The 26,162-nt window shown below is 36.7% G+C and overlaps 1 protein-coding gene across 5 annotated transcripts in view; it reads left to right on the forward strand.

Moving 5' to 3' along the window:
• Positions 1-26,162, forward strand: part of LOC105484296 (contactin 5) — a 1,362,583-nt gene that overhangs the window by 1,214,508 nt on the left and 121,913 nt on the right. For all 5 annotated transcript variants that reach the window (XM_071075496.1, XM_011745800.3, XM_011745801.3 and 2 more), the window contains one exon: positions 10,771-10,891. In XM_071075496.1, the coding sequence (XP_070931597.1) occupies positions 10,771-10,891 (121 nt within the window). The remainder of the gene's footprint in view (positions 1-10,770; positions 10,892-26,162) is intronic.

Below are 26,162 nucleotides of genomic sequence, written 5' to 3' on the forward strand. Positions count from 1 at the left end.
CCTAATCAACAGTCTCCCTGAGGCCCTTCCAGCTTTCACTAGTAGTGTCATCATGACCCTTCCAACCTTTGCACACCTAACCCCAAAGCCAATGTCAAGTGTTTTGGCTTTGGTTAACAGCAGTACCCCACTTATAGGTACCATATTATTTTATGGTTATTCTCTGCTGTACAAGTACTCCAAAACCTAGTGGTATAAAACTACAACCATTTTACTCTGCTCTCCATTTTGTGGACAAGTAAATCAGTTAGATAACTGCAAGGATGGCTTGAGCCTTCAGCTGGGGTAGCCAAATGGCTGGAGATGGCTGGGCGTGGGGGCTATAAGCCAGGAGTCTCAGTTCTGGATATTGGATAGATTCCCCATACCTTCTCCATGTTGCTTCTGCCAAGTCTAGAATCCTCAGTGTAATTTTGTTACTCACAAGTGTAGCTGAGCTAAAATGGTTAAAATAACTGGAAATGTCTGGCCTTCTCTCCTTATCTATGTAATCTCCCATCTAGCTAGCTTGGCCTTTTTCACAACATGACAGTCTGAATGTAGTACAATTTTTCTTACATTCCCCAGAATAGATGTCCCTTGGGCTTAGAAAGAAATTATAAGCCTTCTTATGATCCAGCCACAGGATTTTCAGTACCTACTTTTGCCACATGGCATTGGCATAAAAAGTTACCAAGGCTAGTCTAGATTCAAGGAGTAGGAAATTAGAGTATACCTCCCAGTAAGTCAAATGGCAAAATATATGTGGACATTCTTTTTTTTTTTTTTTTTTTTTTTTTTTTGAGACGGAGTCTTGCTCTGTCACCCAGGCTGGAGTGCAGTGGCCGGATCTCAGCTCACTGCAAGCTCCGCCTCCCGGGTTTACGCCGTTCTCCTGCCTCAGCCTCCCGAGTAGCTGGGACTACAGGCGCCCGCCACCTCGCCCGGCTATATGTGGACATTCTTAATCTACCACAGTGAACAAGTAGTTAAATCCTAGGCCTAACAGATTCTTTGTACAACACTGCATACAAGTAGTGTTACCATAAAACACAGCAACTAATGCAGTGTAAAACAGACTGTGAATGATTCATTATGCAATAGTGTCATGTTTAGCCATAATAAAATAGAGTACATCTCACCATCGGTTCTTGAGATAAATTTTAAATATACCATAGTGCAATGCTTAGTCACAATGCTGGAAAGGGGAAAGAGTAAGTGTTAGGAAAGAACAAGTATTAGCAAGCAGAAATGAAGAGAAGCTGGGGATATTAAATGTAATTCATATGTAACATTGACGTTCGAATCCAATTATTGGCAGGTATTGTACTCTAGAGAGAGGTTGTAGATTATAGGGCAGGGGCAGAATCAATGCCCTGGAAGGAATAATAGGCAAAATAATATGCAAATTGGTCATTAATCAATGAGAGGAAAGAAATGGAAATAGAATAATCAGGTAGAGCTCTTCTAGTTTTATGGGACTTAGTATCAGTCTCCCTCCCCTATGAGACCAGAGATCGAAGGTGAAAAATAAATTGCTTTTATCTATGAGAACAAACCACAAGGAGGTACACAAACAAACTGGCATCATTCCATGCTAATTCTTAGAGTTCCATACAAAAATCAATGAAACACAGAGCGGTCTACTACAATCCCAAGACTTTGGATTTTTCACAATACCAGGTCAATACTAATTTTAACTGATGAGTGAGATGGAGCTACTCATATTCTCTGTGGCTGAGCTCTGCTTATTTCAAGGAGGAGTTAGAAAACCTACAGGTAGGTATCTGAGTATTCTTCCACACAGCTAGGAAGAGACCAAATTTGTGTGAAGACACTGACTATTCTGCAATGTAAAAATAGCAGCAGAATAAAATGTAATTTATCCTGGAAGCCAGTGTAACAGAATAATATTAATCTTAAAAGATAAATTGGAAATATGACAAAACAGTCTCTAAATTAGAAAAATCGATTTATCAGTAAAATATCAATTCATCTGAATTATGCACTTAGGAAGTAAAATTTGGCCAATTCTTTTTCCACTAAAGCTGTGTTATTATAAATTACATATGACTAACTGAGGACATGTCAGTTGTGGGTCACATATTGAAAATTTTCTTAATACTAGATAAGTGTCACAATAAAAGTAAATGATGGCATGAGCAAATGAATTAAATGGGTCTTGGGTGTTATCGGAAAGGTGATACTGACATTTCATAGGGCTATGCAGCATTTTATGCCTAGATGCAGTTGATGAAAAGCAGTCATAAAAGCATGAGCTTTTCAAATAATCCTATGGTTCATTGAAATAATTTCTGATAATAGTTTTATGGCCATTACTACTCAATGAAGCCATTTTGTATTACTACACTTGCCAAATTTGAATTAAGTAGGGCTAGTGAATGAAATTACCTATAGGTTCAAGCAAAACAAGCATTGGTTTCCCAGATGGCACAGTAGAATAGAAGGAATACCTGATCAAAAATCAGATGCCCGAAGTTTTACTCCTGCCTCCACACTTAGCTTGCCCATGGACAAGTTACCTAAACTCTTCAGCCCCGTTTTCTCAACTGCTATGGACATTGGTTAGGCTACATAATTTATTTATCTTTCCACACTAAAATCATTTTTTTTCTGCAGTGGCTTTTGGTACTATTACCTATTTTAACAAAACACATCGCATTATAGTTGGTTGTTACCTCTAACATTGTGTCATCAGTTTCTGAAAGCCATAATTTATCTTCTCTCTTTATCTTGTAGCATGTGTAGATCAAGTATGATAAAAAAAAAAGATAGTATATTTTATGCCAGCTCCTTTTAACACAGTGACTTTTATGCCAGTCACTGTGTTAAGAAGAATCTATTGGTTGGGTCACAGTACAGCCATGCTTGGTATGATAAAGAAGAACACAGTTGCAAAGGTGTCACATATTTGTGATTTTCTGTCTAGACAAAATGATATTCTACCAAGTTCTTGTTAAATAATTACATAATTGTGCATGTGCTATACGCGTCCATAAAATGTATAGCTACTGTAGAATGTTATAATTCTAGACCTTTCCTGGTGGTCATGTCATTACTGCTATTTACAGAGCACAAGCTAATGTGTAAATGTATAATTTTTTTCTGACTAGTTCTATCACCTTCGTGTAACTTCAATGAGAGTATTTTATGGAGCACTAGCCTAGTGAAAGATAGTAAGATTATTCTATTACTAGACAGTGGGATAATTCACTGCAAGCAAAAATGTTCATTGTCTGTCACCATTGCTAAAATCTTCTTACCTACCAGCACTGCCTCATTGAGTCAACCTATGGACCAGGTGTTATTCAGCTTAGAAGATGTTATTACTGAGGAGATTCCAAGAGGAAGTTGATCCATCATACAAACACTAGAGAGGAATTTCTCATAACTTTAATGATGTGAGTTTAAATATCACTCCTGCCTAGAATTCTCTTAAACTGGTTTGCCATCATACTTACAAAACTGCCAATTTAAAAGTGAGGTTGAGAGTCCCGACATGGTCCCTTCTAGCTCTAGGAGTGTAAAGTTTAGAGGAGTCTCCACTTCCATTCTTGCAACTGCGATACTGTCCTCTTTCCTTTGTCATTAACAACCCAGTATAAAGTGAACAGGTTGAATCTAATGATATGCATCAGTGAGCTTTGTGTTTGCAATGGAGGTCCAAGAGAAAAGTAGAAAGAATATTTGGAGAAAATAACACATAAATATACCAATGCCTGGATAGGTTTACATCAAACATTCATTATAAAATATAATATTTATCACTGTAGTTTCTAAGACAAGCCTTAAGAAGATGTATTCTATTTCTGTATTTACATATCAGCATACACTGAGAAAAAGACTTCAAGTCAATAAAGCATAAAAGATAAAGTATAAACATTAAAGTGGGAAAGGATAAGTGTTTTATAATTTGCAAAGAGATGCGTGCCAGCTCCTCAATATTTGTCTCAATGAGCAATGTTTCCTAGAATGGGCTAATGTTTCAGAAGACCACAGATTATATCAATGTGTATTGGAGTGGTGAGCAGGACCGACCTCATGGGCATGTAACCCATTGGGCTCCATATTGAGAAGGGTCTCATACTTAGTATGGTGCTTGACTGTTACCGTTTTGAAGTCTTAATTCTTAAACAAAGAATCCTGCATTTTCTTATGCACAGGGGCCCACAGATTATGTAGCCAGTCCTGGTGGTCTGTGAAACCTTTCTGAAAGAGATAAGACTTGAACAAGGTCTTAACATATGAGATATAATTTGTAGATTTTGGTGGATCACTGGGGAACTACTTGAAGGTTCAGAGACTACATTTTCCACCACAGTGAAAGACATGATAGGTTGAATCTAGTTTCATATGCAAGATTAAGAAGGTGGATCATCTTGTAGGCAATGGGGAACCAGTGATGATTTTTGAGGTTGTGAATAAAATCAGTTTTAAAGGATTAACTTAGCAGTGGCATAGCAGATGGATAAGCATGAGAGACAGAGAGGTGATCACGAAGAGGATATAAAGACCTCATTTGAAAGCTACTATTAAAAATACAAGTTTAGGAGTCAGTGCTCATACAATGATTACTGAAACTATACAAGGCACACAAAAAGAGAAAATACTTTTCTCTGGACTCAGTCTGAGTATCGTGCTATCAAATAACAGATCCATCTCTCCCCACATCTCTTCAAAGCTCAGATGCAGGTATGACGAAAGCTGGTCCACATTCCCTGCAAGTGTTTCTTCTGTTGAAGCTGGATTAGACAGGAAACTCCTTGAGTGCAGATTCTATGCCTGCATCCACATATCTTAGCACAGCAGAAATGAATACCTTTTGTAATTAGTAATATACTGAATACACAATAAAGAGAGATGAGTTAAACAGTCTCATAGACAGGTAACAAAAACTTTTGCCAACAGATTGAATGGAACTACAAGTCAGCACAGGAAAACATGAGATTGATAAATTATGTGACTTTACCTATTTCAGCCCTCTCTTTACCTTAGAAGCACTAGATTAATACAGAAATGCTACCAGCCCTTTTGCATTCCTCACTTGTGTTAATGTCAGATAAAGAACTTCCCATTTACCTTGCCACTAGGGAAAACAATTGTTTCTCCTCTTTAATCTATGTCAACAAGTAGAACTGTTTCTGCGTGTTTCTTAGGACTTAAATTATTAGAATATGGATTGAAAATTAAATATCAAGATCCCAGTCTTGGGATGTTAGAGCCTTATTTACTCATTTTGAGTCTTCAATGTGTTGGCTACATTTAATACTTCATTGTAATGCACATAATATATGTGTGTTATGAGATCTAATTTGTCAAATATTATTTTGTCAAATGTTATGTTGACTATTTTCTTCACTAGTAATGATTAATAGTTTTACTTCTGATAACATGTTCAATTATTTAAGTACATAAGGTAAATACCATCTATTTTCTAAAAACAATATTAAAACACATATCATCTTTAAACCCTATTCTATGAGTAGTAAAGGAAAAACTATTAAAAAAAAAAAGAATGTCTGTGTATTATTTCCTTATCATACTAGGGTACTTTAAACAAATTATCAGCCAGGCACGGTAGCTCACGCCTGTAATCCCAGCACTTTGGGAGGCCGAGGCGGGTGGATCACGAGGTCGGGAGATCGAGACCATACTGGCTAACATGGTGAAACCCCATCTCTACTAAACACACACACACACACACACACACACACACACACACACAAAGTCGGGCATGGTGGCAGGCACCTGTAGTCCCAGCTACTTGGGAGGCTGAGGTAGGAGAATGGCGTGAACTTGGGAGGCAGAGCTCGCAGTGAACCGAGATCACGCCACTGCACTTCAGCCTGGGTGACAGAGCAAGACTCCATCTCAATTAAAAAAAAAAAAATTATCCTCTTAGAAAAAGAAATACTGTTACTAGGAAAATTTTTTACCTCTAAGGTTTTATGTCAATAAACATTAAACCTCTCTAAAAATCTCCGTTTCATGGCTGATACCCAGTTTTTTGTGCCAGATAAGATTTAGAAAACTAAATCTCATAGATTTGATATGCCGTATTACTTTGCCCTACAGAGAAGAATGGTTGATGGATAGGTTTGTTGGGGACTAGGGATGTTAGAGATGCCTTATGATGAACCCCTTGAGAAACTTAAATAAACCCTAAATGAAAGAACAGAAACTGCCATACCCAGCAGCCTTCTGAGTAGGTCATTCAGCACAAGTTCACTATTTACAAGAACACTACATTAAGTTACCTTGTTGATCAATTGGTTTCTTCCCTATACATCCTCAGCTGCTCACTGTGCTTACAGCATTCTGCTATCACCTTTGGGAAAAAAAAAATGCTTTAAGAGTATTTATGCTTTTGAAGCACTTCCTACTAGTTGATGTATGTACATTGTTTCCTTTGATTTCCCCCCCACCCCCAAACACCAATATGTTATGAGAGAGACAGTGAAGGTGTTATTATCCCAATAAGGTGACTTAACCAGAGTCCCAGGGCCAGCAAGTTGCTAAACCAAGGCTGGAATTGAGGTCTTCTTTTTCTGAGTTTAATGCTTTTCTACAGTAAGAGAGAAAGAATGTGAGGAATATTTATATCTAAAATAAAGCTAGGTATTTATCAAAAAGCTTACTCTAGCTATGGAAAATATTGATACCCCAGTTTGCTAAGGGAGTTAATACCAATTTTAAAACCTTCCTCTTGGCTAAGAGTGCAATTATAGTGCCCTTCAACAGATAAATTTTATCAGACACTTACTATATGCCAGACACACTGCTATGGGCTTTACTCACATTATCACACTGAAACTCTGAGAGAAGCTCTGAGCAGTAGAGTAATTTTCCCAAGGTGAATATCTAATAAGTGGTGGAGCAGGGATGCACACAATTCTGTCATACTAGAACCCATATATACTCTTGAGGTGTTTTTTCCACTGTCTTTCTCCATAGTCTTTTTCTATTTTCCTAACTTACTAGAGAGGAAAAGGGGCAGGAGGGCCAGAGGTATTGTCAGCCACATACAGGAAAGGAAGCAAGCCTTCATGCATTCATCAGCTCGCTTAATGATCCTTGGCTGCACTAGTGCTAGCTTGGCTCTGGGAATGCCCAGCGTGGACCTTGGGGGAGATATTCACAAATGGCAAGTGCTAGTTCAGAGACATGAGCAAAGTGACACTGGAGCATAAACAGGCAAAGCTAAGGAAGCCTAGGGAGAGAGAATCCGGAAAAACCTCTAAGCTGTGTCTAAAAGAATCTTTCCAGGAAAAGATAAAAGAAAGAGCACCTGCAACAGAACAAAAAAGCTATGCAAACAGGCTATGGGAAGTATGCCTATGTCTAGGTAAGTGTGAGGTTGGTGTTGGAGAATGACAGGATTAAGTTGCAGGAGGTAGAATCATGCTCTAAAGAGCTATGTCAAAATAAGTTTGGACTATATTCTAAAGGCAACAAGAGCCAGCAGACACTTTGAACAGCAATGCTAAATTAGCTTTCATTATTTAGGAATATAATTGGCAGTCTTATGTTGGATGAGCAGGACACTTAGTCAAAATGAGAACTAAGAATTGGACTTGGGTGGAAAGACAGCATTTTCCTATTTTATTTCAGTCACTAATAAATGTCACAGTAATCTAGCAGTTGGTCTAACAAAACTATGTGACCAAGACATGTAAATGACACAGCCATGTTGCTACTCTCACAGAGAGTGAACATACATCCTGTTTCTTAAAAAGCCTTCATTTATTTATTCATTCAACAAATATGTGTTAAGCTCCCACTACGTGGCAGGTACTATGCAAGGTTTCGGAGCACTGTGTTAAGCACTGGTTGTCTAAAAATTCATTCGAAGCAACAAGTAGCACCATTTGTTCATAAGGTCAATGAAAGCAGAACAAAAAAATGACAGAAAATAAAGCAAGTGTCAGAGAAAGCAAGAAAAGAGAGAGTAATTCCTAAGAGATAAAAAGTGAAAATGAGGTTTAAGTTTAAGAAAGCAAGCATCTGCTTTAAGTAACCATTTCATTAAAAGTGCACTAAATTGTGGAGGTTCTCTCTCAGGAATTTAGTATAATGGGCTCCCACATGAATTCCTCTCATTACTTCTCTTGAAAGATCAGTCAATCTACTGAAAGGGTAATTTAGGTTTAGTGTTCACAGTCCCATTCATTTTAACTTTTAATCTTTCCTGTTTAGGATGTTAAAAATATGATGCAGATATAATCTAAAAGAGAAGAATTGGGCCCGAAATGAGATGATTTTAACTCCTCAAATGGTCTTGATATGGATAGATATGCCACAGGCTGTAGACTTTTTGCTTCTGATAGATGGTGATGGAGCTTGGCCAGTTTCTAGAGCACTGCACACTATTAATTGCAAGAACCAAGTAAAGGACAACATAGAAAAGATCATCTGTATCTCGCTCTCCTGAATTCCTTGGACATTTATGTGATTTTAATGACATCTCCTCCTTATTCCATTAAACATTTTTTCACTGTAATTCCATGGAAAGAAAGACGTTTGAGAAATTGTGTCCAGGATATAAATAAATAAATTATTTGAGAAGACAAAAGTCTGGAAAATGAGACTATCAGTTATTAATTACAGGAATGTGATTTTATGACATTTTTCAAAAATGTGAGCCTGAAAAATCACTTATAATCAGTACTTTTCTGCTGTTAAACTGCCACCAGTATGATTTGTGATATTAAAAAAACAAGCAAGCAAATAAAAAAAAAATGCAACCAAACAACATCAACAACAAAATGCACTATCTTTCCGACAGTGCTATTTCTAGGAAAAAAAAAAAAATCAAATCCTCCCTGATTTTCTGAGGCCTCACCTTAGATTTACCTTTAGACATATTCTGGGCCCACAGTGTTCACAGCAATTCCTGATTAATTGTGTACCCCATTAAAAGACCTAAAAAATCCAGAGAGAAAGAAGCTAAAGTGGGCCCATCTTACCCACAGTGGCAAATATTAAAAAGCTTATTACTACAGTATTAAATTATATTGATTTGAAACTAAATTGTGGTTTATTAACATTTAGAGTTTGCTTTTATTTCCCAATTAAAAAAAAATCAAAGGTTTTAAAGTTGCTTTTCCTGATTTGAGAGAAGTAAGCACTTAGTCTAGTGAAGAAGAGAAAATGAATTCAGTTAGGATTTAAAAGTAACAATTTATCCCAAAGAAATTAGCAGTGTAGGACATTTACTGGACAAATATCACATTCCTTGAAATAATTCTTATGACATTTTAATGCATTCTCGCTATGAAGCATTTCCTTGTAAATGTCTAAACCAGACCATGTCTTAACAATTATTTCATAAGAGAAAACTTCAGTACCCTCAGAAGTTCAGATTATAAGACTAAGGAAGGCAAAAAGCAAAACAAAACAGAAATTAAATAGCAGAAAGAAATGATCTAAAACATAGTATATAGTGTAGTGATTCACTGAAATAAGTATTTATGATTTGAGTGATAAAAAGTTTACGATGACTTTGCACCCTTTCTATGAATGCTAAGAAGAAAAGAAAATTCAAAAGATATCTGGAAATTTGTCTAGTTTTTATGATTTTCATAAAACTCATTGGTCTATCTCAAAATAAAGGCAAACAATTGAATTCTTAAATAATTATCAGGATACTGCCTACTGAGAACAAACATCACTTTTTAAAGGTCTGTAATCTGGGATGCCTCTGTACGATTTTCATTACATAGTATTTCATGTGCTCAATTACTGTTAGAGAAAATTTTTGAGATCTTTGATGATGTCATTTCAAGCAGCATGCATCTTATCTTATTCCAATTGTCATTAGATTGCAAAATGGAAACTGAAGGGAATTTTGGAGTTTGGCTATGTCATTATCTGAAAAATAAAAACCTCCTGATTTATTGTAAATATCAACCAGATCTTTATATGATCACGATAAAGAAAATCTTTCTTTCCAATAGAGTAAATTAAAGACAACATTAAGTAATGGAAGGTTTGTACCGGCCATTTTAAAGTATAGGAACATCACCTATCCCATGAACTAAAACACCTCAATGATATCCTCCCCAGTACTCATTGATCTCCCTAACTGCAGGTTTTTCTTCAACTATGTTCTAATCGTCTTGCCCCCAACAAGAATCAGGTAATTGGAGCTTCCTTTGTGTTCTGTAACTGCGCTGATTAACAAAGATTCAGGCTGACCGTGCTCCCTGATGGTAGTGGTTATGGGAGGAATACGTCTTTGTTAAGTAAAGACTCATGGCTTTGGGACCAGCAGTCTTTCAACTAAGCACTGACTCATTCTGTTGCCTACAGTGTTCTTAGGAAAAGAGCCATTCAATAAAGTCACATGAGATAATATTTTGATGGCTATCTTTTCATAATTCATTTCCCACAAGTTGCTGTTTGTTTCAATACGATTTTCTTGCCACAAAATACACCCGTCTCTGAATAGCAAAGCAACATTTCTGCTCAGTGATTATTTCTCCTATACTTTTAAAGATATGAGTTTGTGCATACGTAAATATTTTTAAATATCTTAGCTGCTAAATCATTATATGCAATATTAAATGTTCAACCCCTTTTTAGCGATTGTTAAAAACAAAACTTCTATGTGTTCCTTAAAAAAGGGCATGCTTGATTTCTGAATTGTTGTTAGATAAACTGTAAGGCCAAAAATGGGTCCTTTTACTGAATATGCAAAGTTCCCCCTTAAACCACCTTGAACTAGGCAGATTTGCAACATTTTAAACTGGCACTTCATCCCTCTTTCAGCAAGCATCCTCTGCAGATTTAATGATCAGGAACATCCTTCTGATGCATGCTGGGAGATATGGCTGCAGGGTACAGACCACAGCAGACAGTGTGTCAGATGAGGCAGAACTTCTTGTTAGGGGTGAGTATGCTAATAGTGCAGTCTGAAGACATGATCACCATAAATTATCATACAAAGGAATTTAAATGCATGGACTTTGAGCACATCAGTACTGTGCATTTTACTTTCAATTTTACAATATATGTTATTTTTGCTTAACCTTTTGCCTTTGAAAAAATTACATGGAAAACTGCTCCTTAGTAACAGACGAAAACCACCGAACTAACTTCAGAGTCCAAGACACCTTTAGTAGTAAGTTGTCACTAAGTGTTTAACTAACCTAATGCCAAGGAGATAATCTAAACAGTTGAGCTACTAAGTCACTTGGACTACAGAGATAAAATTTGTTTGTGTGTATATATGTTTTTCAAATGAAAAGCTAGTGGAAGCCCTAGGCATTTTTTTTCTTCCACTACTTCTAAGTTGGACTTCCAAAAACAGAAAAACTGCATGTATAAGATGGTGACATTTGCAATGGTTAAGTGACAAGGATTTTTTTTAAGTCTGAAAATGTCAACATACAACCTTCTGTGCAGAAATGACAGTTAAATGGTTTCCAATTATCAAACAGGACACCAAACTCTGCAATCCTAGGAAGCTACATCGTAAGCAAATGACTAGAGCACCCCTTTCCTTTAGCACAGTATTCCACAGTATGGGAAATAAAGATCATAGCATGCATTTCCTTCCTTCTTTCCTTCTTTCTTCCCTCCCTCTTTCTTTCCTTTCCTCCTTCCTTCGTTCCTTTTCTTTTAGCTTTTTTTGAAGTACAATATTTCCACATTTTCACCAATCATAAGCATACAAATGTATAACTTAATGAACAATGACAAAGTAAACACACCATATAACTATCATTCAATGTAAAAACTAGAACATTACCAGAATCCCACCAGGTGCCTCTTCATTTTTCATCTTATACAATTATATCTTGAGTAGTATGAGTATCGCATGCTTAGATCCCTTGTATGGTCTGTACAGATAAAAACATTATCTCTATAGCAAGAAATTACATTTTAGATTAACTGGTATTTTATTCATCTGAACTCTTTTACAATTTAAATATTAAAAATCTTAAACCATAAACATAAGGCATAGAGTGAACTTTGTCATCTCTATGTTTTAGCTATATATATCACCAAATGTATATGGATTTTGGTAGTGCATTCATCATTGGTTCAAGTAAAATGTTTTTAAAGAAGTGTGTTATCTGGGTGATTGGTAGTTTGTTCATGTTTTGTGTGTTTCTGTTCAGAAGGCTACTTGATCTTTTCTTCAAAATGTATACCTAGAATGTATATCTGTGTTACCTTATTATAAAACACCAACTTTTTAAAAGTATTCATCCTTTCAATACATTCTATTCCATTTAGCTAAAAAGTTCTCTTTGTGCCTTCTGAAGTTACAAGGCTCACGGAACTGCAAACCCTACACTCAGTCAAATTCATAGAAAATTGCTTTCTCCTCTTGTTATGATCTGTTTTAGATTATGCATATTTACTGTGTGCACTTGCCTAGTAATTTAGAATGAGGCTCTTAAAATTGGAGCTTTCCAAATGAATATCACAATTTAGAGACTGATAAGAAACCAGGTATTTTTACTGGACTATAGGGAGCAAATTTAAGTGGCAAACTAACAATCTACTTTGTAAGTAAAATTAAACTCAACAGGGTTTAGAATATAATTCAAGTTCAGCTTTCATGTTCTGCTCTTTTAGCCTTTGGCTTTATGCCTAGGAAATGATAAAATGCATAAATTTTGGGATTATACCCAATAGCAATTTCAAACAGGTTCCTTTTGTCTGAATATTCATGTAACATTCAGCTTAAGCTTTCACTTGAAGTGAGTTTGATCACGTCACCACTTTTCCATTATATATTTGCATTACTTTTCTAAAATTAGTAAAAATATCTTGCCATTTCTTCCTGGTGAGTCTTAGACAGATTTAAACACTGAACTAAGAGTTCCGGTTCTCTTTTAAAAAAATTGTGTACGTTTACAGCTCCTGGTAATTCAACAAGCTTTGATTTTTGAATATTGCTGTTTTTAATGTTGGCTTGTGAAATAAAATTCAAAATAGTTTTACTCTGCCAGTCTCCCTTCTCACACTCCTCCATTTGTTGGTCTGTAAACTCATGGTATTCTAATAGTATATGCCACAGGACCAAAGCGGAGCATTCTAGTTGGAGCTTTTCTGATGATGGCTACAATTCTGGCAGCAGAATACTTAAAGCACAATTATTCAAATATGTGTCACAGAAAGATGGGGATAGTAAAAACAATTTCCCCATTCATCTTTTAGTAGAATACTAAAAGTAGATTGGCTGAGCAGTTCACTTTGCTCAATGTCTTCATCACAAGGAACATGCTTGGGTGGCAAGGATTATGTTCTTATTATTCTATTTCAGTGGGAATTTAAGGGAAAAAAAATATATTCTCTTTGATGGATGGGAGCAACTTTTTTGTTGTCATCCTTCCCATGAGAGATAGTCTATAAAATTCTCTTGTACATTTTACCAACTCCTGCAATTCTTCAACCTTGCCCCACATGAACACTAAATTGGAACACAGGTGTGTAGCCACATGGCCTCATCATTGCCTGTTGAGAATCTGAGTGTTTCTGAATAGTAATGTTTCCTGATACTCTCCCCATTCACTACTTTATGGACTATTTTTTCCTCAACTGCTTGTTTGCACTTTTGCCTCATTTTGCTTGTGAGCGTCAGTGCTATTTTTCACCTCTATTCCACCATGATCACCTTTCTCCAAAGGTTGCTTTTTTCATAAATAGTCAGCTGAAGTATAAAGTCACTTGCTCTCCCAAATTTAATATTCAGTGAACCAGCATTATCACAGCACCATGCATAATCTGGAAAACCATAACAGAATGATTATGTTCGAAAAAATTATTTTGCTGAAATATAAAAGGAAATTAAAGCCACACCTGGACATCTGTGCACCATTTTAGTCACTTAAGTGTGCTATAACAATAGAGAAAGCAAGACTAAACACTGCTATAGGGAACCTTTTTAAAGATGAGTAGAACTCGATCATGCTATTAGCGAAAGGGAGGTAGATATGTAAGAGAGAATCTCACTGAGGAGGATATACAAGTTGTTAAGAACCAATATTCTGAGACAGTATCAGAAGTGATCAAACACAAAGTAAAAGACTCTGGAGAAAGGAATTTCTTTTTTGTTATTTTATTTTTCAGAAATTAATGTTAGAAATATGTTTTCCAAAGTAATTATAAGGGTAGAAAACTGTTTAAAGAATAAGATGTGCTTAGCTAAGCTAGGGTAACTAGGAATGACAGCACGATCTTTCTATTCTGCCCGGAGGCAGAAGAAGTGATAAAAATTCACTTTCTCATACAACTTCTCTATTTGTTTTACTCTGCTTCTTAATGCAAAACAGTAGGTCAAGGAACTCTGGGAATAGTCAAAGAATAATCAATAATCTCTTGAGTCCTTTTGAATACATAGCCTTTCCTCAAACTTGAATAATTTTCATTTCCTGAATTACAATTTACAAGATGAATCCAAAGTGTCTTTGTTAATAGTTGAATTTGAAACGAATGAATTAACCTCAGGATGTCACTTGTTGGGAGACATCTAACTGCTTTTAACCATCCACCTTGAACCCCACCCTATCACTTCTTATTCCCAACAGATTTCAACCTGGCTTTCAATTGAACTTTCTTCATCTGCCCCATCAATTCAGTCCCATTTATTATTTCCAATAATTATTTATTTCCTTGAATATCTAACTTTACTCTCTCCCAACTCAGCCACTTTTCACTGCAAAACTAAAATCATTAAAATTTTGACCGTGTTGTCAATAAAATAAGTCTACTGGTATTTGCTTATAATTTGCTATTCCTTTGTTCACCCACCTATTCATTCAACACCTGCTCTGTGTCAGGCACTGAAGTCGGCACTCAGAGTGGAGAGGTGAGGAAGCTGAGGTCTCAGCCCTCAGCCGGCTCTACATCCACTAGTCCTCCAGTGTGAGGCGCCTTTGGAATTAGGGTGAGATGTACCACGGAAGTTCACCTGGGTACATTTTCAGTCTCACAGAGGAAATAGTGAGAGATTAGGATAAAACATAAGCAGAGCTGTGAGGCTGGATATGTAATCTATGAAGAACAATGCCAAATGGAAACACAGGACCCCTTGTTGAAAATTATTAATAATTTCAAGACAGTGACAGAAAGGCATTAATCTAAGCATTGGGCCCCAAACTTGGAAGTTTGCAGATTTTGAACTGCACAGCTCACACACCCAGGAAGCTAGCCCTAACAAATTATGTCATTCATCTACAGAAATAAAAGCATGTTAGCAAACAAACGGGCAAATCACAACAAAGTAAAGTTTTTTCATCTATAAAATTAGATATAAGAGCCTACATCAGCAGTTTATTAGCTTTTTACACACACACACACACACACACACATCTTTATTTTACTCCATGAGTCATATTTTGAAAGATTTTGTTGATTGTGTTGATGTAATCACTAATTTATGTTTCTATTTTTAATTCCAGCCAAAGCCTTCTGTCATCATAAGATAGACAATGCTACCAAACTATATAATTTAATTCCAGCCAACATCAAAGCTAACTTACCTTTTAGCTAGTTGTAAAGTATGATTGGTTTGTTTGTTTCAAATGGTTGAAAGTAACCTGAAGAAACCAGTTTTTACCTGGATAGAAACTAATTTAGGCACCTTTGATTAAGTATCTCTAAATTCTGTCTAAGCGCAAATCTTTAGTGATTCTCACTAGCAAGAGAGTTTGAGAGTTTTCCGCCTATGCCCTTGGAAAAGATGCAAGTACTGTCACTGTCCCAAATGCAATGGGAAAATAAAGCTCAGTGAAAACCTTGAGCATGTTTCTAATATATTGTTAGTTTATTTGAGAGTTGAAGCAGTATTAATGTGCTCTATCTTCACATTTCTCACTGCACTACCCTTGTGATCCATGTAGATTCTAAATTGATGTAAATGTCTATTTTTAGCATATTGCCACTTCTGAATGTTTCCAAGCTTTAAAATACACAAATATTCAACACAAACATCTTTGGAGCATAGAGGTTGTGTAGTTTTCCTTTTCCACCATTGATCTAATATGTAAGAGCTTGTTGTGCTTGGAGATTGCATAAGCCTTCAGATGGTTGAGTAATGATTTGAACTCAAAAGAGTCTCCAGTGAAAAAGATAAAATCCAGTAGTTAGGAAAAGCAAAGCTTGTTTTGCTAATATGCTGGTATTTGGAGTCAAAAAGACAATGACAAATGTTTTCAGTATAATTTTTAATCCTAGTTAAAATTAATAGTAAATACATTTGCAAATAATAGAGAATTAAATGTATTCAGCTAACAAAATTATTTTTCAATATTTTTGAAAACTGTAAAACACAGCTATAAAATGTCCTTCCTCTTAAAGAAAAGCTAATTTCATTCATGCTATCTCTTATTGGAATATTCTGCACTATTGTAGGAATATTAGATCACTGTTATCGCTATTATTGGATGGGATTATTTAAGTAGCTTATACCAAACACTTTTCTATCTTAGACTTTCTCTAATTAGTGTGATTAACACTTATAAAATTTCTTTTAGACATTGAAAAGCAGTTTAGTCTCTTTTCTCTTATGCTTTTCATATGGTGGCTTGCTGACCTGTAGAACTCTTCTACTATAAGATGTTCAGATTTTCTGCACCAGCTTTAGTTCGGCTCATTGAAATAAGAGAATTATTAACTGAAGTGATCTGACTGGCCAAAATGATTAAAGCAGTTTGCATGCATGTACATATATACGTGCAAATATAAAATGAGCAAACAGATGAATTGTCATTGTACACAGACAACCAACCAATACAAACTAAATCTCTTATATTTGATTCCCCTAAATACTGAATGCCTGCCAAAAGCCAGACTCTTTTGGGCATTGATACTTTTGTCAGCTTACTGAGACATTCTCAGGTTTCTTGATGGCAGTATTTTGCCATTTTGAAACAAATATTCTGACTTCACTCTTCGAATGTGAGAAAAGTTCTAATCAACTGAGTTTTGTATAATACATATTTGGATTTATAAATTGTAAGATGAAATTGTATTTCACTATAATTTGTCCCACAGACTTAACCTATGTTTCTTACACATGCATCCTAATATAAAAATATAGTCACTTCACGTTTGTGTAAGTTTGTGGAGATAAATTCTTGGTGTCTGGGCTTATATTTTAAAATCCAATTTCATTCACTGTTTAATGAGTGCTTACTACATGCCAGGACAGTTCTAGAGTGCAAGAGGGAGACATGGTGGGACAGGATTGGAATAAATGCTTTCTGATGCTACCATCAAAGGATCATAGCAGGAAAGGGACAGGATAAGATGTCTCTTTAAAAAGACCATTCAGGAAAATGTAGAGTGTTTTAGAGGACACTGTGACTAGTGGCTTGCTAATAAAGCAGATGGGACAATAACAGTAATCTTGACAAGAAATAAGAAGGGTCTTATAAAAGGCAGTAATAGAGACAGGAAGGGGTGTGTATATATTCAAAAGATAGGAAGGAGACAGGATCTACAGAACTTGACAGTCCACTGGTTATGAAAAATGAGAATGAGAAGGCAAAGAAGATTGCCAATTGTAATGTTTAATTGAGTGGCCCATCAGAGGAACACTGTATACTGTAGTTAGACTAACAGAGCGCCAAGTTATACTTAGAGTGCCAAAGTAGTTATTAATGAGTCCTCTTTACCCTCAAAATTGTCCTGGTATAGATGATAAATTTTGTGGTCCCCCTAATAGAAAATGATCATGCAATCACATTCATAACCACATTTATATAATCAGGAAGATGTGGAGAGAAGTGGATTGGTTGTAAAGGAATAACATTTAGGGTTCTCTAGAGAGAAGTATCCAGTAAGCAAATAGTTGTGTAGCTGTGGAGCTCAGGGGAGAAACATTGGCCTAGACATCTAGATTTGAGCACTGTTTGCATTTTAAAGTCAGGTGTGAATTAAATTAAAGAGCCTGTGAAGGCCAGGCACAGTGGTTCACACCTGTATTCCCAGCATTTTGGAAGACAAGGTTGGCAGATCACTTGAGGTCAGGAGTTCGAGACCAGCCTGGCCAACATGGGGAAGCCTTATCTTTACTAAAAATACAAAAATTGTCTGGGCATGGTGGTGCACACCTGTAGTCCCAGCTACTCAGTAGGCTGAGGCAATAGAATCGCTTGAACCCAGAAGGGGGAGGTTTCAGTGAGCCAAGATTGCGTCACTGCATTCCAGCCTGGGAACAGAGTGAGACTGTCTCAAAAAAACCAAAAAACAAAACTAAGAGTCTGTGAAGAATAGCAAGGGGAAGATGTTAGAATGGAATGCTGGGAAACATTAACATTGAAGAGGAGGAGGAATTTGCAAAGTAGATGTGAAGTTGCTATCAGAGACCAAGAGCTACTGTGCGAAAACCTAGGTAAATATAAATCATAGGGACAAAGAGACAAGACAAATAGAGGAAGGAGAAAATGGACAACAGTGTCAAAACCAAGTAAAATACGAGCCAATACATACCAGTGAATTAAGAAACCTGGAAGTAAATGATGGCCTTGGCAAGGGCAAGTTCAGAGGAATGATGCGTGTAATAACCAAATTATGGTAGGTGGAGAGATGTAAGCAATTATGTGTGAAAGGTAGCGCAGAATCTTAAGAAAATCCTTGACTTTTAAGTCAGACAGACTGGGTCACATCCCCACAAGCTCTTACTAGTTGTGAAACTTTGTGTAAGTCATTTAACGTTCACCTTGTTATCCCTTCATTCATTCAATACTTACTCATCAAACATTTATAGAGCACATAGTACATGGCAGGCATCGTGCTATGATCTAGCTAAACATGAACAACTTTATGTTAGGGAGAAACACATCTTTTTACAGCATAATGTGAGATGTGCTGTTACCCATGTATGAGCAGCACATTTTGCTCTCTGACCATCAGCTCCATTACTAATAATAAACATAGCTAACATTTATCAGGTTCTTCCTATATGTCAGGCACTGCACTAAAGGCTCCATATTATAATAATTATTTCACTTTAGCATATCATATAAAAACAATATTAAAGAGGTACTATTTTTAGTTCCATTTTATAGATAAGGAAACGAAGTCAAAGAGAGGTTTAAGAACTCGTTTGAATGTCACTAACAAGTAGAAGAATAGTGAGTAGACTCCAGGCAGACCAGCATTTTAAATTACTATATTGCCTTCCACTGTCAATTGCCAGATTGTTTCAATTTCATTTATCATGATATCCCCTAGAACCAATTAGTTTCCGATACATTATAGTTTCTGAAAAATATTGATACATGTTTGTGGAAGGAAACAAAAAAAGGACAAGGAGTTAGAGAAAGAGTAGGGTAAAAGGGAGGAAGAAAGAAAGGAGTACTCTAAGAAACAAGAGAATAGAGTGACAAACTTTGCCTAGGAGTCAGAGAATTTCTGTCAAGATGGTATACTCACTGAAACTTAAGGATCTGTCGTCATTTGCTAGTCCAAGAAAGAATGAAGATATTCTACATTACCTTGCAGATACAGCACTTTTTCATTACCATCTCAAAGGACAGGTCTCATTCACAAATCCTCTAAAAGTACCTAATCTTTGACCACATGACCATGAGACAATAGTATTAGTAATGACTTTCTACGTTACACCTTGGCCTAAATGACCACAAACCTTACTGAAAAGTCTGAACTTCCTCTGACGGCCCATATCTTGCCATGCATCCAAAATAGTAAATTCTACTGACTGCTTTCTCAGAACATCTTGTGGGACTTCTTATCTAGGTGCTGTGGGTTTTGCTAGAAAGGAAGAACTTCGTTGCCATTGCTTTTGGTGTTTTAGTCAAAAAGTCTTTGCCCATGCCCAAATGGGATCTAATTAAACTACAGAGCTTCCGCAAAGCAAAAGAAATGATCATCAGAGTGAACAGGCAACCTACAGAATGGGAGAAAATTTTTGCAATCTATCCATCTGACAAAGGGCTAATATCAGAATCTATAAGAAACTTAAAGAAATTTACAAGAAAAAAACAACCCCATCAGAAAGTGGGTGAAGGATGTGGACACTTCTCAAAAGAAGACATTTATGCAGCCAACAAACATGAAAAAAAGCTCATCATCACCAGTCAATAAAGAAATGCAAATTAAAACCACTATGATATAACATCTCATGCCAGATAGAATGGTGATCAATTAAAAGTCAGAAAACAAAAGATGTTGGAGAGGATATGGAGAAATAGGAACGCTTTTACATTGTTGGTGGGAGTGTAAATTAGTTCAACCATTGTAGAAGACAGTGTGGCGATTCCTCAAGGGTCTAGAACCAGAAATACCATTTGACCCAGCAATCCCACTACTGGGTATATACTCAAAGGATTATAAATCATTCTACTATAAAAACACATGCACACGTATGTTTACTGCAGCACTATTCACAATAGCAAAAACTTGGAACCAACCCAAATGCCCATCAATGACAGACTTGATAAAATGTGGCACATATACCCCATGGAATACTATACAGCCATAAAAAAGGATGAGTTCATGTCCTTCGCAGGGACATGGATGAAGCTGGAAACCATTATTCTCAGCAAACTAACACAGGAACAGAAAACCAAACACCACATGTTCTCACTCATAAGTGGGAGTTGAATAATGAGAGCACATGGACACAGGGAGGGGAACATCACACACTGGGGCCTGCCAGAGGGGTGAGGGGGGGGTAGGGGAGGGATAGCATTAGGAAAAATATCTAATATAGATGACAGGTTGATGGGTGCAGCAAACCACCATGGCATGTGTATACCTATGTAACAAAGCTGCACGTTCTGCACATATATTCCAGAACTTACGGGAAAAAAAAAAAAAGGAAGGACTTCTGGACAAAATGTCACCCAGAAAATTGAACACTGATAGACTTCTTTCTGCATAATCTCTTCTTATTCTCTGATTTTTAAATTTTTTGCAATAGCACCAATTCTGAGCCAAAAACAAAACTCCCACATGCTTGAAAATGTCCCTGACCATTCCCATTGCTAAAATTCTTCAACCCTTTGATATTTGTTGTTTTTGCCTACTTATCTGTAAATTATACCAAGTGTCATGAAAACAAAACAAAATGACCTTTAATGTTAAAAAAGATGGCCTTAAACTCATCAATATTAGGCAAAATATTGGAAGTACATTGTATCTGTTCATTTGTTTGAATTGTTTGGAAAAATTATCCCATTTATTCATATAGTTTTTATAGACACATCTAAAATCAGACATTTTTGTTTTTTCTGAATGCATTCTGTTTCCTATGACTGTCACCTAGACTGCTTTGGCATGCCTTTTGAATACTAAGTAGTAATTTACTGTCATGTGATGTAGGAGATCAGTCAGAGTGATGGAGAAACTATAGGGAAAGGAGCAGGTCTTCTGAAAGGTCGGAAGGCTCCGCATAGCTTCAGGGGAGAATAGTTGAAGGCAGCTGTTCTCTGACCCTGAGGCAGAGGGCGAGGAGTATGCTGAGGGAGGAGGAGGAGGCGGTAAGGTAGATGATGGTTCTTCCTCCCCTCCCTTTTAAGCTCTTCTGTGTAAAGCGGGGCCAAAGCAACCCTAACTAAGACCCATAATGTTAAAGATATTACTGGGACCCATCGCCCTTGTACATGATGTCTTTTAAGATTTCTTCCCACTTGTTCCCAGAGCTCTAGGTCTAGTGTGCCTTCTTCTGGGAACCATGGATTATGGAAAACAACAGTTTGCATTAGTCCCCTTAATTGAGCTTCAGAGACTGAGACTCCACTAGCTTTAAGCAGCTGTTTCAATACTTTTATATACTGTTGTCCATGATGAATGCCCTCGAACTTGGAAATCCCCAGTGGGTACCAGTTACTTACTGCACAGTCACTTCACTTTCATTTTTGAGGGTTCCATCACGATCCATTGCAGCATTCCTCACATGGGGCACCACCTGCTGGGTCTGTCCCACAGACTCTGGCCTACGGATGAAATGAGTACTCAGACACAGGTATGTAGTGTAAGAGCAGCTAGGTGATTGCCCGACTCTAGTGTCCAGAAAGCAGCCCTGAGAAGCTGGAGCTGCTTGCTTTTATTCAGTGCAGGCACAATGCCAAAAACTCATAAAACCTGTATGTAGGTAATTAACATTTATTGCTCCCCATTCAAGGACCATCACAGGCACAGATGATCAAAGATCAGTTCCTGGTCAACATAAATAAACAAGCCTGTTTAAGATAAATTGCCCCACACTTCTTTGTACCTACTCCTTCTTTAAGCACTCATTCATTGGGGCAGAGTAAGTCCAGTCCTGGCCTCCCAGAGGTGACTGCTCTGAGAGAGAGGACTGTGGGCCTTCCATCTGACCGAGGAAAGCCACTGGCATTGCCCCAGTTTGGAACAGGGTATGGTGGCCGGCCCCTCATGAAGTTTCCTGCCTTATTGCTTAGGGGGTTGCCATTTTTATCAAATTCGGACTTACATTGATTTGCCCAATGTTCCCCCTTTTTGTGTCGGGGGCATATAAAAGGGATTTTTTTTTTTCCTGAGTGACTTTGTTCTTTACTATTGGAGCATTCCTGCTTCACATGGCCTGGCTCTCCGCATAGAAAACGATTTGGGTTTTTCTCCCTTTTCACTTTAGGTGGCTTTAATACCATAGCCAATATTCTGGCTTTGTGTGTTTCAGTATCCTCTAGCTGACATGCTCATATAAGTTCCCTGACTGTAGCTGCCTTTCCTCTGATTGCCTGCATTGCCTTCAGCTATTCTCCCCCAAAGCTATGCAGAGTGTTCTGACCTTTTAGAAGGCCTGCTCCTTTCTCTATAGTTTCTCTCACCTCCCTGATCGATCTCCTTCAATGATAAAGCCTGGAATATACAGTCTTTTAGGGAACATATACTTCGTATGGCCTGTTTTTGACAACCCAAATGTGGTAACCAAGAAAGAACTCGGCTGGGCACAGTGGCTCACCCCTATAATCCCAACACTTTGGGAGGCCAAGGTGGGTGGATCATGAGGTCAGGAGATCTAGACCATACCGGCTAACACAGTGAAACTTGGTCTCTACTAAAAACACAAAAAATTAGCCAGGGGTGGTGGCAGACACCTGTAGTCTCATTACTCAGGAGGCTGAGGCAGGAGAATGGCATGAACCCAGGAGGCAGAGCTTGCAGTGAGCCAAGATCGCGCCACTGCACTCCAGCCTGGGCAACAGAGCGAGACTCCATCTCAAAAAAAAAGAAAGAAAGAACTCAAGTTCCAAGTAGAAATTATGCTGAAAGTCAGTCCAGTGACTGGTCACATCTCCTAAGAAGACAAAATTAAAATTGGTAAGTTCACTCTAGTCTCTATTCCCCAATCGCATTTTATTTAAGTCTGTGTTCCAAAATACTAAATTCTTGTTTTCTTGATTTGGTATAACACCACATACGATGTAGTCTGGTCCCAGAACGCTTCTTCACTGAACAATACAAAAATCTGTGCAGATTGAACAGAGGAAGGACTAGCGTTAATTGGAAGAAACTTTTGCTGACTTTTACTGCAGATTGAATTTTGTCCTCCCAAACACCTGGCAAAGGTAATGTCTCTGTTTCAGTAAGTACTCCTTAATTTGGAATTACAAAGACAATTAGCTCTCTAATGAGTTACAGCAAGTGAGGTGAAAGAGTAGGGGAAAAAACTGAACACCAGATGATGCTTGTTAATGCCAAGAAAAAAAAAAGAACTTGTTCTTTGTTAAAAATCTTTTAAATAAATGTTTCTCCTCTTTCATTTTTCAAAACTAAAATGTATAAATATTATTGCTTAGTATGTAAGGGGAAAATCTGAATTCATAGGACATTACATGTAAAGATTGGTTGTCATGAGTACATAGGTCTCTACTCTGTATTATTGAGTATATCCATAAATTTAGCTTTCGAATCTTATGAATCTGCTAGGGTACCTAACAAATTAGGAAGACAGGGGAAAAGATAGTTCCTAGCTTTAGAAAAAATAGTTCATTATGAAAGTAATAACCTCTACAAGATTCAAAAGGGGTAGGCATTGTAAAGATGAGATATAAAGGGTAATTCTCAGGTGTATTTATGGGAGTCGGAAAGTAAATGTGCGTAAATTCAAGGTGAGCAAAAAGTAGTGGAGAAAAGGTCTACTTGTATCATTGCTGTAAATGTAGAATCAAGGTCTTTGTATTACCAGAACATTTAGCACTGGGTTTAGTCTATTGATGATACTTAGTAAGTATCAGTTGAATTTCAGTAGTCTAATTAAAAAATGACTCAAATTTGTTTAAATGCCTGATAATCTGTTTACCCAACCAATCAGTGTAGCATTAGAAAAATAACCCAGGATGGGATTTTATTATCACCCTGGCACTAACTAAATAATCAGGCAAGTCATCCTACCTCTTTTGGACTTAATCTCCTCACTTGTCAAAAAAAAAAAAAAAAAAAAAAAAGAGAAAGAAGGAGAAGGTGAAAGAGAAGAGGAAAAAGGAGGAGGAGAAGCAGCAGAAGCAGCAGCAGGAAGAGGAGGAGAAGCGAGGAAAAGAGGAGGAAGAAGAAAGAGGAGAGGAAGAAGAAAGAAGAGGGGGAAATAATATTTAATTTTCTGGTTTACATAAAATTTCAAACAGTAAATTGCTTTTCGGTAACTGGTAGGTATTGTTGATATTCTCAGGTCTAGGAAGAATTTCCATGTCCCTCATCTTTAAGATTAAATAGATGAACCATTGTTCTTTATGGTACTCATAGGAGGGAAATAATCTATATTTCTCCAATAGGTGATCTGAGTTTATTATCTATTGACAGAAATATCCATTAATATTCTGATTACTGTGTCCATCTTATTTAATTACAATTTGAAAATACATTCTAATGGTGATAGAGTGCATTTTGACTACCTCTCCCTCCTCAGGCATTTGAATACTGAACATGTCTCAGATTGGCATGTTGATAGGCTTGCCATAACTGGGTTCTCTGTCAGTTTGCTGTCATTAGGATAAGCTGTGAATCACCATGAGGGCCATCTCAGTATATTCAGTTAACTGAGCTGATGAAATCTTGCATTAGTTTCCTGAGGTTGGTTGCACATATTAACATCTATTTATATCATTAAAGATTCCATTGTGTTGACATCCACCCTTGAGCAAAATGTAATGGATATCTTAGTGTACAGAGGAACTTTTCATGTGTGAAGTAAATACTGAGGAGCTTCAAGTATAGTAAAACAAAATCACCAAGAAGATATAATTGAGTAGAAAGAAAGTTAAATATATAAATTATATTTCATTCTAGATAAGATGTGTAGCCCAGGTCATATTTACAGATCATAGTTCAAGGGTACTGCTTTCATATCAGTGATAATCATCTCTATATGCCTATTTCATCAGCTTTATATCATATAAAATAAGAAAAAGTATTTATTGTAAAATGGAGCTAAATCACAGTATTCAATATTTATAAAATGTAAATATGCATTCTGTGAATGTTTACCTAGGACTTTGCCATACCTTCAGTTCAGTTGACAGTAAAGCAATGCAAAAATTGTAATAAAGAGTAGAAAGCCTTTCGAAACACCACCAAGGACACTAAAAGATTTGAAAATAATTGCAAAATAGAATAATCAAATAAAATACTCGGATTTTTTAAACAATTAAACCAAATAGTGTGAATGACTTTCCAGTTATTCTAGAACTGTCTTTAACTGTAAAACATTCTAGGACAAACATACAAAATCTCAAGGAAAGGAAATGTTTTGCAAGTTACATAGGGTAATTATACCGAAGTGTCAGCATTCTCACTTGTCAGCACTCTGATTTGGTTAATTTAAATGTTCATTAATCACAAAAAAGGATGGCATAAAACAAGTCTGCTTGAATTATATGTTTTGCTCAAGAGGTTATTGATTCATATAATTATTTCTTTCACACCAACTCAAGAAATAGAACTGTTATTAGTAAACTTCATTTGAAATACTAATCACTGTTACAAAGATGTTTTATCACCTGATCTGTATGAATCAGTAAATCAAAGCTCACATATTTGTCTCAAAACTTCAGCTCACAGATGTTAAGTCAAGCTAATAAGCAGCATCGATCATACCTCACTGAACAAGATAGTCTGCATTACAGAAACTCTCCCTGTAATCCATCCGTTATATGGAACATCTGTTACAAATTATCCAACCCCCGGGACTGCTCTATTTAAGTGCTTCTGCAATA

Source organism: Macaca nemestrina, chromosome 12 (genome assembly GCF_043159975.1).
Source record: "Macaca nemestrina isolate mMacNem1 chromosome 12, mMacNem.hap1, whole genome shotgun sequence".
NCBI classification, from domain to species: Eukaryota; Metazoa; Chordata; class Mammalia; order Primates; family Cercopithecidae; genus Macaca; species Macaca nemestrina.